The 17,468-nt window shown below is 40.9% G+C and overlaps 1 protein-coding gene across 3 annotated transcripts in view; it reads left to right on the top strand.

Moving 5' to 3' along the window:
- The window catches only part of LOC129716949 (protein single-minded), a 74,495-nt gene that overhangs the window by 23,953 nt on the left and 33,074 nt on the right, over positions 1-17,468 (top strand). The window contains exon 1 of one of the 3 annotated variants that reach the window (XM_055666799.1): positions 6,108-6,351. The exons of the other annotated variants lie outside the window; for them this stretch is intronic. Coding sequence (XP_055522774.1) covers positions 6,339-6,351 — 13 coding nt within the window. The 5' untranslated portion in view covers positions 6,108-6,338. Of the gene's footprint in view, positions 1-6,107; positions 6,352-17,468 lie in introns of those variants that run through there. 3 annotated transcript variants of the gene reach the window in all.

Genomic DNA, 17,468 nt, shown 5'->3' with positions numbered 1-17,468 from the left:
TTCATCGGCACCAAAAACCCCTACATATAAATTTTCACGTCGATCGGTTCGGTAGTTTTCGAGCCTATATGGATCAGACAGACAGACCGGACTGCATTTTTATATGTTTAGATTACAACATCAATATTTTAGTACCTAAAGAGTAAATATACATTTATTGTTCATGTAAATCTATTTTTACAAATAAAAGCTTGAATGAGAAAGGCTGGGTATGACCGCTAGGTGGATTAATTTAGGTTTTTTTAATAGGGGGGGGAATGTTTGTAATGATTTATTTATGTACTAATATCTATTCAGAATTAATATTGTGTGTTCTGCCACAAATGGTGACATTTCAACAGTATTATATATTTTTATACGCTTTTTTATATTATTGAATGTTATTAGCTTTCGCAGTTAAGTTAATGTAATTGTAGGAAAATTATTAAACCTACTTGTCAAGGGGCAGAAAGAACTAGGTTTCGATAAGAGTCCTACCTCTTGACAAAACAAGTCTTTCATTCAGTAAAATAGACTAGAGGAATATTAATTCTCTACAGGGAATTGTAATTGGCGATATTGGTGCGAGGAACGAGGTTTCGATAAGGCTCCTTCCTCCTGACGAAGGTGAGCAGCTCGCCTCACTCCCAGTCACTGGCGAGGCAAAATGTTGTATTAGGTAACGCTAGTGAATTTTGGCTTGTGACACCTGAGTGACAGACGAGCTACTCGTCCAAAATCCAGCCGACTCGCCATCTGCAATACCAAAATTGGTCAGACGAGTAACTCGCCGCTCGCCTCGTCTTCTATAGTAGGGCTATAAAAAGTCCCTCTTAGAAAAAAGCCCTGGCCAGAGAGAAACGTCAGGTGATATCTCTCTCCAGAGAATTGTGATTTGGCGATATTGGTAGGATGGAAAAAGACTCGTTGTAAAAGAGCAGTAAATATGAAAAGAAACGATAAAACCTCACACACAAGTACGGATATAAATGATAAACGTGTCACTTACTTCAATAGTACTTACATACTTCCCTGGTGAAACATTCTTCAGGATTTCATATTATGCCTGCGCACTCGGTCCATGGCAGCTTATCTTCAGTTTTTTGAGCATCCTACACTGAAAATAATCGCACGCTAATCCCAAATGCTTTTTACATATGAATGTCAATAACGAACCTTCGACTCTTCGACTGTTCACGGAGACTTTATTCAACTAGGCACTAAAGTCTTTTAATTAAGCATTTGAAGTTACCAGGGACGGAAGGTATTCTACCAATCCTAATCATTCAATTATGTCGACCCATGTTGATTTTTATTGGAATCCGCGGTATTTTAACGTGTTTTGGCATTTGACGTGTGTATTGAAATTTGAATGTAAAATGATTGATTTTGGTATACATGACATGGCAAACCGAAGTGTAAGACACTTGATTTTGTGCTGTAAACTGAAACGCATGTGTGTTCCGTTTAGATATGAAATGTTTCATCTATTAGCACAGAAGAAAGTGGAATCCACTTGGCAGTAACGTGTCGATTTTTTACAGTGTATATTTCCGAGACCTTGCTCCACTTGGTCCAACCACCAGCTCGTTGCGCGCCTCTACGTTTCGTACAGGCCGGATTTAAGACGAACACCTGCATTTTTACACATGTCCCGCCCGTTCTACCCTTCTAGCTTCAGTGACTTTCTGGATACTGGGCTCGCCGTAGAGTAGCGCCAGCACGTGATTCATTCTTCGCCTCCATACTCGGCTGAAAAAGGACCTAAGCACACGTCGTTCAAAAACGGCCAATCCTTGTAAGTCCTCCTCAAGCATTATCCATGTCCCGTGCCCGTAGAGGACTACCGGTCTTATGAGCGTCTCAGTCGATTACTAAGCTAGTTACTGCCTATGCGAGCACTATCGCACTCGGTTCCCCCTGCTAGCAGATACTTAGTCTTCGACGTTTCAGCTTGGTTTACTGTTCAGCAACCGCCCTGAACGTCCTTCCGACAAAGTCCATGTAGCCAGCGGTGCAGATGAACTGGCTGGACTTATTAAATATCGTACCTCACATGTTAAAGACCGCACGGTCTATAACACCATCAAGTGCAATGTTGAACAGGAGGCAGGAAAGGCCGTCGCCTTGTCGAACTCCTTTGAGTGTCAGTCTTGTTAGTTTCACAGGGAAGCCATTTTCATCCATATTTTTTTTTCTACACGGTCGATAGTGTCGTAAGCGGCCCTAAAATCGATGAGGTGGTGCGTGGGGACTTGGATTTGTTCCGTTGTCGATCGCCCATCTAGAAAACCGGCTTGATAACTTCCCACAAACCTTCGTGCTAGCGTCAAGAGACGGCGAAAGATGATCTTGGAGAGCACTTTGTAGACTGCGTTAACAATGGTGATCGCTCGGTAGTTCTGACATTGCAACTTGTCGCTCTTTTTGTATATTGGGCATATTAATCTCTCCTTCCACTTCTCCGGTAGCTGTTATGTATTCTAGATCTTGACTATCAGCTGATGCAGATAGGAAGACAACCCAACCTAACAATTCAGCTCGCGGCACAAATCCTGCGCGGGATGCGTTTAGTTTCTTGTAGAATCTACGTGTTTCTTTACAACTACATTCCTACTCCAGCTCTTCCAGGCGGCGCTTTTGGTCCCGCAAAAGATGGGACCAAAAGCGCCGCTGTTTTCGTTTCTGTTCGTATCACCTCACGCTATGACGGGTCCTTTGTTGCACCATCAATGCCCACGCTGCGTTCTTCTCATCTAGAATTGTTTAATGCTCCTCATCGAACCAGCCGCCACATCGATTCCTCCGAAGAATCCAACAGCACCTCCCGCTGCGTTCTTAATGACTGCGTTCTCCAGTAGTCCTCTAGAGGGGCTTCGGTGAGCTCTTCATCATCCGGCAACCCTTTGCGCATACTCAGTAGTGACTTCGGGTAGTTTAAGTCGCTCTAGATTATACCGTGGCGAGCGACGGTAGCAAATGTTGTTGGTCTGACGTCAATAATATCCGAGAAGTGCCTTCCGTCTATCAAAACGTGATCGACTTGTGTTTCAATCGGTTGTGGTGATCTTCACGTGTACCGATATGGGTAGCTATGCTGGAAGCAGGTACTACCCCAAGTAACACCTCTATCACCAGAAAAGCGCAAAAATTGAAGGCTGTTATAGAACAAGTACCGATACTATAGGAAGTATGGCATAACTGCATGAAAGCAAGTCAACTTGATAGAATGAAGTGGCAAAATACTTCTCGCATACTAACCTACGGCAATGCGCAAATCTGTTGGTATGACAACTGCTAAACAGTGCATGCGCAAATGTGTTGTTATGCGCAGTGCAACTAGATTGACAATCGTTTTTATCAGTGGCAGTTTTAATTGATTATAAATTGATGATAAAAATGATATTTCACCTTAAAAATGAGCTGTTTTTTCGTTTGAATAATAAAATTGTTCTCGCATAGTTTTAACGTTATCTAGACATAAAATCTAACGAACTAGAAAACGTTGATAGATATACGATAACAAAAGTTGAAGTAATATTGGTCAAACTGCAAGCGTTTTGTTTAAACATAGAAATCGTTCGAATAACTCAAATATTAATTTGATAAAGTAATTTGACATTGGCTACTAAATACTGCAATCTTTGTTTTAAGGAAAATCCTTTTACAGGTACGTAGTGTTGTTATTGGATGGTGCAATGTTTTACAGAAAGACGTAGTAAGGATATTGTTATTGTTGAACTCATGTCATTGAAAACATCTCCAAAACCAGCAAAAAGGAGTTTGTTTTCGCAATGCGCTTGTACTATCCTCATATGACTACTTTCATTGTAACTTATTTTCTAACATGTTTTGTGTGTTCCTTGGTGGCGAAGTCTATGCGTCGAAGGCCCTTTTCGTTCGTAAGCCGGTGAGCATTGAACTTTGCAATAATAACCTGTCTTAATTCCTCATCCTGGCCAACCTGAGCGTTGAGATCTCCGATAACGTTTTGTCGTCATGTTTTGGGCAGCTATTGTATTCACGCTCCAGCTGCGCGTAAAAGGCATCCTCATCGTCATCGTTACTTCCTGCGTGAGGTCTAATGATGCCAACATTAAAGAAACGGCCTCTGCCATTCTGTTGTCGTTTGGCCACCACCCAATCACGCGCATTTTGTCCATTACAATAGTAGCTGTTCCTAGCTCGTGTGTGTTGCCGCAGCTCTACAGCGAATTTTACTTCATGGAGCTGACACGTTCTGGAATACTATGAAACTAGGGTATTCGTTCCTATTTCCATCTTAGTTCATTTTATTTTATTTCGTATATCGTTAATATTTGATTTAGAACGAGAGATGAATTCACATTATCAAATTAAATCAGTCAACCGATCCATCGAGTGGATTCCAGTTAGGCTTCTTTAGGTTTCCCATAAGGTTTAAACTCTAATAGTGATTTAAGTGGTGTGCTGTGAGTAACATGAGCACGTCGAGAAAAATGGTTTATTTTACTAAATATTAAACAGATTTTACTAAGTTTACTTAGAGTGTTTTTTATTCCTTTCCTTTTTTTTGATTCCGTGGAAATTTGGTGTTGAAAACCATTAATTTTGTTATAAATTTTGAAAAGGTTTCACTTAAATGTAAGATGTCCATTCTTTTATTTTATGTTTTAATGTTTTTAACACTTTCGAGAAAATATTATTTTCATTAAAAACTGCGAGAAAATTCCAAAATCAATGTAGTAAAAAGAAATCTCAATCTCAATCCGAGAATCATATCCTGTGTTAGCCAACGACGTTCTTTTGTGGTCTCGATTCTTCACATCTTCACAAACTCGCCTACTTATCATGTCAATCTAGCTGATTCTAGCGAAAAAATCACGTTTTCTGGCTCCGGCGGGACCCTGAAATGCTTTATTCTTTCCGGCCCGATTGATAAACGGAAAAGAAGTTGATCAAATCTTCATTGTTACACTCACGTGCGCAGAGCTGACCAAAAACTGCCGACGGGAACATCCAATTGGGGTTATTGCCGATGCTCAGCCCAGCCTAAAAATTTATTCATGCGCACGATCTTCTCAGAACATGCGAGATTTTTTTCTTTCTCAACTATGTACAAATTGAGCTCTCTATTTTCTTTCTGCTAGCCCTCGCGTTTCAGAATCTGTTGGTAGGTTACAGTAGCGAAAACATTGCAACTGTTTATCGACAACTTCCGATCGGAAGTGATTGATTGATTGATTATAGCAAGTAACCCTTGAACGTTAACAGACCAGAATTACACGAGAACAATCCGGAGACAGCATCAAGACGCCCGCATGAAAGAGTTCTGCAGTTTCGCATATGAAAGGGGTTGATTAAACGATCACTCCTTAGACAGGATGGGAAAACAAATATCGAATATGTTTCTAAAAGATTGATAACATTCCCACAGATTGTTGTTTCACTCTAAAGTAACATCTTAGTTTGGATGTGGCTCTTCAGATTTACTTGGAGGCAAGATCATCATTTTAGTTTCAAACAACCATTTTGACGTTAAAATGCTCTTTAAATGAATAATTTCGTTGCGCTGGTGTTACCTTGTTAGTCGATTAGTTACAATAGCCAGCAGTTTAAAAATAAGCACAGAATGATAGCACCTAACCGTTCGGCACAGAAAAATATTCCAGTAACTGTGTATTGCCATAAAGTCACGGATTGTTTTGAAAAAAAGTTTTCGCTCTGATAGGGCAAATATGCAACAACGTTGCAGTGCATCGCCGCTTGCGGCTTGCCCCGGTGGAACGTGCTGGACGGCGAGTATTGTTTTCAACAATCCGCGAGCACCTGTCACAGCAATCCGAGCCGGACATTGTCGCGCTGGCCACTCGGTGCTCGGTATGGACGGGTGAAGTCATGTGCAAGCTTGCGGCTAGCAACTTGTCGCGATATTTTTGTTGTCTTCCCCAATAATAACTATACAGAAGCGTCGGAGAAAAACCCTAACACTAAACATGGCAATGACATTGCTACCGTTGAAGGCGAAAAGCTCTCGTGTGAGTGCCCTGCCGCTATCGTAATCGTGGCGTCGTCGTAGTCGTCAAGCTCACGGTAGAAGAAAGTTTGCGCGACACGGACGTTCTACTCTGGGCACAATTCTGCCGTAGTTTGGTATCGCACTTGAGGGTAATTAGTTGTTTTCACTTACATCTTGTGCAGTGATGAAGCCCTGAATATGTTTAAAGGAATTCTACTAGACTAGAACTGCGAGAATCGGTGATGGTGTGATAATACTGTTGAATTTTTGGCGAAAGTGCGGGAGTTTCGTTTACAGTGCCGTCGAAAGAACTGTCAATTCTGTGATTTAGCTGTCGTCAGTATCGAGCGATTCGAGCAGAATGTCCTACAAAAGTAAGTGTTATTATGTTGCACTGGAAAAGTTAGTTCCTCGTCGATGCAGCGTCGAAATCTTTCAAATAATTTCGGGAAAATTAAACGCAAGTGCTGGGTGAAATACGTCGTCCAATATGAGTGTTCTATTTACTCAAATATTGTATTTTTTTTTCAAAGCTGCTAATTGATGAACATTATGAATTAATATTCGGAACTGACTAAGCAAAAATAGTATAACTAGTGGTACAAATAGGAAAGTTGAGGTTATGGCATTGAACAAGTTTAAAGCTATCGTGTTAAACAAGAACAGCACATCCTTATTAAGACTCACTCAATAATCTACTAGTTTAAATTTCCGGAAAATTATGAATACCGAAATGTTCAGAGAGTATGAATGCATGTTTTCGACCAAATCACACAGTACGATAAAGTGTCACCACGAAAGACAAGTGATGTTCGTGAAATTTCATAAAAAATACTGTCAAGTATATATCTCACAATTAGTTAAAATAATAGGAGAAGCAAATTTGCTATTCTCACAGTCAACAAATGATTCTCACTTTTTTTTAAAGTAGGTATCATTGCCTATTTAATCCATACTATTTACGAGTTTCGAATAGCTTTGCCACAGAGAACCGAATAACGCGTTTCTAAAGAATGCCGTAAGAATCCTGTTCTACAAAGAAATAAAAAGAATTTTACAGTTATCTTGACCAGAAACTTCTCTTGTCTGTGCGAGAGCATGTTTCAAATAATTTATTACGCTTTTGGAGCAGTCACAGAGATTTTTTCAAAAACATCTGGCATCTCTGAACTTTTTTTTACGAACAATAAGGACTGCCCTAGTAACAATATTGGTTTAATCAAAGTTTTATTGCGCTTAATACAGCTAAAATAATTTCTCCAATAAACATCGAAACATCAACTGCGATAATATGTGACGGATCATTTCCCGATGGGTCCACTGGCTTCGGTATCTTCAATAATAATATAACCGTCTCCTAGAAGCTCGATAATCCTGCTTCTGTGTACGTCGCAGAATTAGCTGCAATTCAGTATACCCTTGGGATTATTGAAAAAATGGCCACGGACCATTATTTCATCTTTACGGACAGTCTCAGCAGGCTTGCCAGATCTACGAATTTATCCGTAGATCTACAGATTTGTTCACTTCTACGGATTTACAAATATATGGGAAATCCGTAGAAAAGAAGAAGAAAACAGGGGAAATCCGTAGAAATCCAAAAAAATCCGTAGAAGCTACGGATTTTCACGAAATAGTTCTGGCATCTCTGAGTCTCAGTTCCATTGAGGCTCTCCGATCGATGAAAGATGTTAAGCTCTCTCCGTATTTCCTGGGGGAAAACATGGACACATTTGAGTGCTTTATCCGATAAATCTTCTCAGATAGTGTGAGTGCCTTCTCACTGCTCGATACCGGGCAGTGAGAAAGCGGACTCTTTGGCTAAGGTGGGCGCAACAAACGGTGTAATTTATGACAGACCAATTGCTTTTAATACGATTATCAGTTGGCAACCCTAGTAATAATATTGGTTTTATCAAAGTTTTATAGCGTTCAATACACCCAAAACAGCGCTATAAAACCTTGATAAAACCACTTTTGTTACTTGGGAAAATTCTTTAACCAGTGGGAAACTGGGAAGGTGGTTACATTCCATTATACTCAATGTATCGACGAACCCGTGGTTCAAGGGGTTGGATGTAAGTCGAGATTTCATTTGCGTGATGTCTCGGCTTATGTCCCACAACTACAGATTTGACGCGCATCTCCGTCGTATTAAGCTCTTAAAAAGTGGTATATGTGTCTGTGGTGAATGTTATCACGACATAGAGCATATTGTTTGGTCATGCCCTGTACACCGTGACGCCAGGTCTAAATTAATAGCTTCCCTTCAGGCCAGAGGTAGGCAGCTGGCTGTTCCTGTTCGTGATGTCTTGGTGAGACTTGACCCATCCCACATGTTCATTATATACATTTTCCTAGAATCCATCCATGCCCACTCTAGTCTCATTTCCTTCCGCCTACATTCAACAAAACGACAAGAACACACTTAGACCTCGGATTTTAAACCAGCAACCAGAGTTCGCACGAATCCGACAGGGCCCGAGGAATACAAGCCTTCCATGATTTCCTGGCTCAGTGGAACATCTAGACACCCAGTAAACGACAAAACAGCAATTGGAAAAAAACATGTTGGTTTTAATTCTTGAATTAAATTTAGTTCGTAGTCGGCAGCCAGGATAAAAAATTGCTTTTAGTTTTCAAGATACCTTTAAAATTTAGACAGTAGATTTAAATGGTGCCGTTAAACATTTTTTTGCATCGTGCCGTGTCAAATGAATGTTGTGAACAGAAAAAGACAGCCAAGATAGCGCCAAGAAACTTTGATAAAACCAGTTTCGTTACGTAGAAGCGTTACCTATGTCTTAGTAGCCAAGCTGCGATGGCCAGTAACCTTAGTAGGAGAGAAAGAGAGAATTTCTCTCTGAGGACACCATTTGATTGCCTCTACTGTGACGGATCTATCTCCCAATGCAGCTATGATTTTCCTGCTTCAAAGTATTGCTTGGTTCCAACACATTGTTGTATTATGGACTCCTTTATTTTGTAGAGCCCTGTAATGCAAAGGACATGTTATTGAAAAAGTGCGGACCCCTGTCTCTTTATATTTTCGTGATTTCTCGATCTTCGTCACTATGCAATGTAGATTGGCTTCAATAGATTACCCTGTTGATATACATATTGATGTTTATGCAGGGGGAGACCTTCAAAAACTCGTTGCGGATGTAGTTATCCGTATTTTTCCATCAACTTAAAAAGAGTTGACATAGGACTTATGGGTTTGATTTTTACAAGAAGATTGGTAGAATACCTTCCGTCCCAGGTAACTTCAAATGCTTAATTAAAAGACTTTAGTGCCTAGTTGAATAAAGTCTCCGTGAACAGTCGAAGAGTTAGTACTACCTAGTATTACGTGGCGTTGTGTGTCTGGGTCCGAAATTCTGTAGCTCGTCAACGTTCGATCAGGAGGTCACTTTCGAGCCAGAAGAGATGATGTTAATAAGTCCCCCCGGCGTTTTTTGGTAGTGACTGGCAGACAACTTTTTCAATTGCCAAAAACCATTTATATGACCTTTGGACATCGCTTTACGTAGTGGCGTTGCTCCAGCCAGAGTCTGGGTATCCTCATAATATTTTTATTGCAGGTTGTTCTCTAGTTGACCAAATGTTTCTCAAAAGCGTTTCAGTTGGCTTTCTTAGGATTCCTGGAGTCCTCTCCGCTAAGAGGAGTAGCCTGGATATCAAAACTGATATGTCTATGATCTGATAAGCTGGGTTCACCACTGAGAGACCTTCTCTCTCGCCATTGAGGCGCTACATTAGGTGAGATCTAAGACCTCTTGTCTAATAGCATTTGTGAAAGTTAGTTCGACCCTACACTGCATACATTACCCTAATTAGATGTAAGGTATTTAAGTATGTACTCACCTCATGTGTTGACATCCGAATTACTCTAGATTGTATGGTGTGCGTTGGCAACTGTAAGTATGAGTTTCCTCACACTGCCCAGCGAGCTCACCCATACGTGAGGGGGGGGGGGGTACTCTATACTATGCGATGAGAACCAATATCGATCAAACGAAGCGGGTCAACAAAAGACTCTGGCGGAAAAAGCGATTGTTTTTTTTGAAATTTTAGAAAATAAGATTCATTTTACTATTTATTCCGAGTTTACAATTCACGTTGCGGTAACGATAACGCGTTGGGGTCCGTTGATGATATGCAGGAGGAGGAAATAGGTTACATACCTCGACCGTTGCACGGTCAACTCACGGCCTTACAGCAAACTAGGGTTTCACCACCAGACTCACCAGACTCTGGATTCCGATACAACTCAGTCTGGCACATGGACGTTCAATCGTGTATACCCAGGTGTCTTTCTCCGTTGAAGCTCTCGGTCCCATTGAACAGTTAGTTCTGTCGTGTACGGTCGGACGTCGATTCACTGTTGGCCGTTGTCGTAATTCCCGGAAGCCTACGAACCAACCTTGGCCGTTGTTCCACTTCGGCGAACTGTGTCTGATCTTTCCTTTCTAGAATTTATTTCTAGAATACAACACAACAGTGAAAACAAAAAACAAAGTTGAGCTGAAAACTAGTACATATCATCTCTCAAGGTTTTGTGTTATCGTTTACAAATTGTGGCCGCCTCCTGGATTTCCGATGGCATCTTTAGAACCACGACTTAGACCCCAATGTCTGGTCAGCACGTTCCGGGGTGGACTCCAAAGGCCTCTTTTGTTTCCAAGTTGGTAATCGGTGGGGGTTCCACTGACTTGCAAACGACAACAATACATAGTTTTCTTTCTCCCAAATAATTGCCGCCTAACTATAGAGTAAGTTGGTATTTTTTTGTTTGTAGGTGTAGTATATCGTAAAACTATGCACAAGCACTGCGACTTCGGATGGCATCCCCCGGAATATAAAATATGGTTCTTAGATCACATAAAATAAAATATGGTTCTTAGATCACATTACATCACATAGATCACCGTGGCGGATAGCTGATTTTTTGTGGATCTCCGGCAAACAACATTAGATGCGCCCTTTGGACGATAGAGAGTCACCTGAACGTACGTTAGGGACGATCCATTAATGATGTCACGCAAAATTTGGAAAAAAAATACTCCCCCCTCCCCCTTGTTACAAGCTGTCACAACTTCCTTGACCCCCCCCCCCCCTTAATTACGTTAGTTTTTTATAAACCCCCCCCCCACTCTTCGGTGGTAATAATTGATAAAAATCGAGAAATTTGTTAGGAATGCATTTTTTTCTTAATAAGAACGATTTTACCAGGGGGTGCTTTTCGGCTTCGCAGTCTTTCAGCAATAAAACGAATTAATAACGCTCTTTCACCAACGTTTCGGTGTATATTGCACCTTCATCAGGGAATCCTGAATTTAGAAGACAAGACAATATAAAATTACAAATTTACACAACAAATGAAATCACAAAACTCTTACAGAACATAAATCGTTTTTGTCATACAAGCTTCGGCATCAGCATTCCTGTCCTATTTACTAGCTACTATTGTGTCAATCTATAATATAACATGTAAACATTCAAAAACTGTAGCACAAAAAACATTAATCTTACATTCAAACCCGCTCTAATTTAAACTTAACAAATAAACTCTGCCACAAACTTTCTGCACTACTCTTTCAACCGCTAACTCAAATTCGATTCAAAATGGAGCGAAAAAGAAAAAGTGTCACAATAGTAGCTAGTAAATAGGACAGGAATGCTGATGCCGGAGCTTGTATGACAAAAACGATTTATGTTCTGTAAGAGTTTTGTGATTTCATTTGTTGTGTAAATTTGTAATTTTATATTGTCTTGTCTTCTAAATTCAGGATTCCCTGATGAAGGTGCAATATACACCGAAACGTTGGTGAAAGAGCGTTATTATTTCGTTTTATTGCTGAAAGACTGCGAAGCCGAAAAACACCCCCTGATAAAATCCCTCAGTCGATAGCATAAATTGCGAACGATTTTACTTAAAGAAAAACTGAAAGTAAAAGTAAAAGAAGATTATAGAAGAGAACTAGAAAAGGCGTTTAGTTCTTAGTCCAAGGATGCTGCTGATGGAGTCGCATATCGACGACATAGAAAGCCGATACAGTAACCGCAGCATCATTGCTGATTTTCGAAATATTTAGTTCCTCTTCTTCAATCATTTCGCAATCCAAATCTTCTCCACATGTTACAATAGTCAAGCATTCTTATTTACGTTTTGTCACAATTTTTGTATTGATTGGATTGAGAGACACTAAACATTAATGAAATTGCGCTGTCATTCATAAACGAACATGCAAGGTAAAACAGAATTAACCAACATTATGCGTTTTTACCGAGAAAAAAATTGTCATTTATTTTATCTTAAGCAAAAAAGGGATCGTAGAACTGGATCGGAAAATGAATGATGCAAAATATTATAAATATTTCTGAGTTGAACTCTGTAGTTAGGTATGTGACTTTTTTATCTATTTTTTTTTTTTTGAGTTGGAATGGGATGTCACTCTCAAGCTAACCCCTCCTCCTCCATATGTCACAAAATGTCACAATAATCGAAACCCCCTCCCCCCCTAAACGCGTGACATCATTAATGGATGGTCCCTTATTTAGACGACGCGTCCTTCATCGCATCTAGTAGAGTTTCGAGTAGCGTGACGCTGGGTCGGGCTAACTGTGCACCTTCAGCAACAGGCTGCAGCAGACGAAAGGCGACCGAAGTGTAACTGTAACGTTTTGGTGGATTTGGTCTGATGCTCACGCTTACTCATCTTTCGATTTTTCGACGGAACTCTTTTCGCTATCGCTGTTTATTTTCAGTGTCATTTTTTCATCATTAATAGTATAGCATCATTATTTCCCTACAGCCTATTTCAACCCCTTTCAGCAGCTCATAGTTCATAACAGCAATTTCCACAATACAACTTTCTGCATAACCTTTGCACTATGATTATTCTGCCAAGTGGAAGTATGACCGAGCAATTTACATGATTCAATTTTTTGGACTTAGGTTACTGTAATAAATCCCTTTTTTATCACTCATTAAATGCACAAATTCATCTTGATTTCACATCATCAGGAAACCATGTTTTTTTATTAAGTTCCTTGCTTGGCACATCAACATCGCCCTTGTTTGAGTGTGGAAACTAATCACAAAACGTTGTTTTAGTTAAGTGAAGTTTCAACGATGAAACTGTACAACTTTATACTTAAAAAATAACCTCTGAATGTATGCTTGTTTACTCTTCAAACAAACTAGGGTAGGGAACATATTCTAAGCAGCTTTAGAAACCGCCTGTGTATTGAGACTAAATACTCGAAATGTGTTGGGTGAAATTCAAACAGAAGTATATCAATCTGTTCTCTATGTTTTTCTCTGTCAGAACTTGTAAAACTATGTTAGCAAACTTTAACAATAATCAATTAAAATTACCAATCGAGGGACACTATTCCAATCACCCCAAACCTATTTTAAGTAGTTTACATCTGTTTTGCAGGCGTTTTTTTCAGCACCCGAAGAGGTTCCTGAATGACTGCAATATAGGTCGATTTGTTTAGAATGATGTTTGTTCACAGATTTCTTTGTGATTAACGGTATTTCTTATATTCGTAAGACAGCTAGACAATCAAAGTTTTCGTTTCCATCATTGGAATCGTCGATATTGATAAAAATTCAGGATTTTGAGGCCTGTTTTCTTTGACTGATTAAAATAGGCGCCACTGCTTAAGTCGTTCCTTACCCTACTTGGTTTTGTTTCCGGTACACATGTTAGAGCAAGCGCACCGGTGAGTTGCCATTTGAGTTGCTATTTTCACAACGCTGGCCGTTGCTATTTTGGATAGCAACCGATTTTCGCACCAATCGTTGCTAATGGGGATTACCAATTCCACTATTTCTTTTTCACACCGGCAGTTGCCAATTTCTGGAGACCGTCACTAGCCAGCGTTGGCAAAATGTTTGTTTGTGATGTATTTCGCATATCTTTTTCGGATTTAGTAATAACCAACTTATCCGTCAGTCAATCGTTTCCGGAATGAGCTACGTTCTTTCTACTTCATAAAATGTTCCCTCCATTTCACGAAACTTTGTTTCCGTTTTCCCAAGTTATCGATAGCATAATTCTTTTGCAGGTTTTTTCTACTTGTGCGTACATGGGTTTTTTCATCCTTATATGTTTATTTAAAGTAATTCCGTAAAACTGGGCACGTCCCGCAACGTCGGCTTAAATGACAATTCTACTGAAAGCTGGCGAACTGTCATTAGTTGTATTCTGTATTTCATGCTGTCTCGGTTTCCGCAGTTTGCTATTAATATTTGAAAATTTGCCGCCAAAAAAAACTTAAATATAGAACGCGTAAATTGTTTTCGAGTATTTGGTTGATTCTAGTGATGGAGAAAATGATTTCGCAGAACAAATTTCCTTATACGCGATTAAGAAAATGGTTTTTGGAAAGATTCGGGGCGGCTCTCAGCCTAGTAAATAGCCAAATATTGACCGCCATGCGGAGGAAGGTGCCATCCAGCGTTTTAACAATGTTTTTATCGGAAACACCGGTCTATACCGATGACCATTTCCAACGCCGCTTTCGAACTCATCTTAGGTTATTTTTGAAGATTGAAACAGCGGTAAAGGAGAAAAATGGTTTTTATAAAACGACCGAATGAAACGGGAAAATAGTTGGTAATACTCCCGAGCAGATTTGCTCAAACCTTTCAGGTTTATTGAATAATATTGGCCAATCTTGTGAGAATTTGAGCTTTTCGCATCGTGTAGGTTGCAGACCAAAATGCCAACCAAAATGGCCATCTCAATAAAAAACCTATACAAAATGTTTACCTGCCCGAAAAAAACACCCTGTCCAAAATTTCAGCTCAATCGGAAATAAAATTGAGTAGTGGTTCACGCCGACACTTGCGTCCTACGACGTTTTTAACAAAACGCTTCGTCTTCCGAGGCCGACCAATTGAGTCCGCATTCGAAACACTCATCATCTTCGTAATATTATTACGAACATTCACTATCGAGAACAAAAAACAGTTAATCGCCTTCAAGGTCACCGTGCATTGTATTGCGTGTGCACTGCTGCTCGTTGCCGTCGTCTATTGAAGACAAAGGAACGCATCATCGCCTATTGCTACCGTACGCCACAGACTGTACGTTATGTGAGATCCAGTACCCGGCGTACTGCTGTTTGGCTGTACTGGTGCTGCCGTGTGGCTGGAGCGGCTGCAGCTTTTGCTAGCGGACTCTTGTGTGAAGGACTGGAGATTCGCATCGCCCGTGCGCTGATTGCGGTGGAGAGCGGCTGCAGAAGATAAGTAGTTTTTTTTTCTTGGTTTTTTTCTACAATATTATTTGTTGATTGGCATTTTGCGTGTGTGGCTTACGCGTCCAACATGGACGACGAACGTTGGGATGAAAACCCGCTCGTTCTACCGCCTAGCCCTCCCGGATACAAAGTTACAAGGGTTAAGAATGGAACTCCGCAGGAAGCTACCCATCGGCTTAAGCAGTATCCGGAGGGCAAAGTTGGTATTGGGGCTGTATTTTTCCGGCCGAAGGTGAAAGCATTGAACACAATGCAAATATGTTTACAGCCGTGATTGAAATTACCAAAGTATGCCCGAATAAGCTGCGTGTTTTGGTGTCCGACCTCAAGCAAGCAAACGAGATTGCTGCTTGTGAGCTCTTCACGCGGGAGTACCACGTGTACATTCCAGCTCGCGTAGTTGAGATTGACGGTGTGGTCAGCGAATCAAGTCTGACTGTCGAGGACCTGTTGAAGGCTGGAAAAGGCCTTTTCAAGGATTCTAGCCTTGAACCTGCCAAGATACTTGAATGTAAGCAATTACATTCAGTATCGCTCGACAAGGGTGTAAAAACTTACACCCCTTCAGACTCTTTTCGCGTGACTTTCGCCGGGTCTGCTCTGCCGAGCTATGTGCTCGTGGACAAAGTGCGTCTGCCCGTGCGCTTGTTTGTACCGCGGGTAATGAATTGCCTCAAGTGCAAACAGTTGGGCCATACGGCCTCCCACTGTGGCAATAAAGCACGTTGTGGCAAGTGCGGAGAGCAACATGCGGATGACGCCTGTAATAAGGGTGCTGAAAAGTGCCTTTATTGTGGGCAGACTCCGCATGAGCTGTCTGCATGTCCCGCGTACAAACAGCGCCAAGACAAGATCAAGCGGTCTCTGAAAGAGCGCTCTAAGCGCACTTTCGCAGAAATGCTCAAAGAGGCCGCTGCCACCAAACTGGTTTCCCCGAATCTCTTCGAGGTCTTGCCATCCGATGAGTCTGATTCTGACGATTCAGTTGGGGAATCTTCTTTTGTTGAACCCGGGAAATCTAGGAAGAGGAAAACCATTTCTTCTCCTAGGCTTCCTAGGAAAGGACAGAGAAGGTCGCCATCTGAAGTGACTGATACTAAGAAACAAAAAAGTGCTGTAGAAAATCCGAAGCAAACTCCTCCGGGATTGGCAAAACTGAATTCAAGTAAGGAGTTTCCGGCACTTCCAGGAACATCAAAAAACCCAACTGTTCCTTCTTTTTCGTCCAAGATTCAGCCAGAATCTGGACTGCTGAAGTTTTCAGATATTGTGGACTGGATTTTTGAAAATTTCAACATAACTGATCCTCTTAAAAGTCTTCTGCAGGCATTTCTACCAACAGTTAAAACGTTTTTGAAGCAGTTGACTGCTAAATGGCCCCTCCCTGCAGCGATCGTATCCTTCGATGGCTAATTCATCGGCTGAGATGAAGGATTCTATCTCTATTTTACAGTGGAATTGTAGAAGTATCATCCCCAAAATTGATTCATTTAAAGTTTTGATTAACAAGCATAAATGCGATGCATTTTCCCTCTGTGAAACTTGGCCCACTTCAAATGTAGATCTTAGCTTCCAGATTTTAATATAATTCGCCTCGACCGAGACACCCCTTACGGAGGAGTACTTCTAGGGATTAAGAAGTGCTATTCCTTCTATCGTATTAACCTCCCCACGGTCCCAGGCGTCGAAGCTGTCGCATGTCAAATGACAATACAAGGTAAAGAGCTTTGTATTGCCTCAATATATATTCCTCCCAGAGCACAAGTTGGGCAACGGCTGCTCTTTGATTTAATAGAACTTCTTCTCTCGCCACGTTTGATTTTAGGAGATTTTAACTCTCACGGCGTGGCTTGGGGTTCCCCTTCTAATGATAACCGTTCCTCTTTGATCTATGACCTCTGCGACGACTTCGACATGACAATTTTAAACAACGGGGATATGATACGCGTTCCGAAACCTCCAGCGCGCCCCAGTGCTTTAGATTTATCTTTATGTTCAACATCGCTACGGTTGGATTGCATATGGAAGGTAGTCCTTGATCCCCACGGTAGCGATCATTTGCCTCTTCAAATTTCAATTGATAATGGTTCAACTCGCACGCGATCAGTTGATATTCCGTATGACCTCACACGGAATATCGATTGGAAATTATACGAGGAAATGATATCAGAAGCTGTAGAGTCGATTCAACATCACCCACCACTTGAAG

The sequence above is a fragment of the Wyeomyia smithii genome, chromosome 1 (assembly GCF_029784165.1).
Source record: "Wyeomyia smithii strain HCP4-BCI-WySm-NY-G18 chromosome 1, ASM2978416v1, whole genome shotgun sequence".
NCBI lineage: Eukaryota > Metazoa > Arthropoda > Insecta > Diptera > Culicidae > Wyeomyia > Wyeomyia smithii.
Note: the sequence above shows the minus strand (reverse complement) of the source record. Positions and strands in the feature narration are given on the sequence as shown.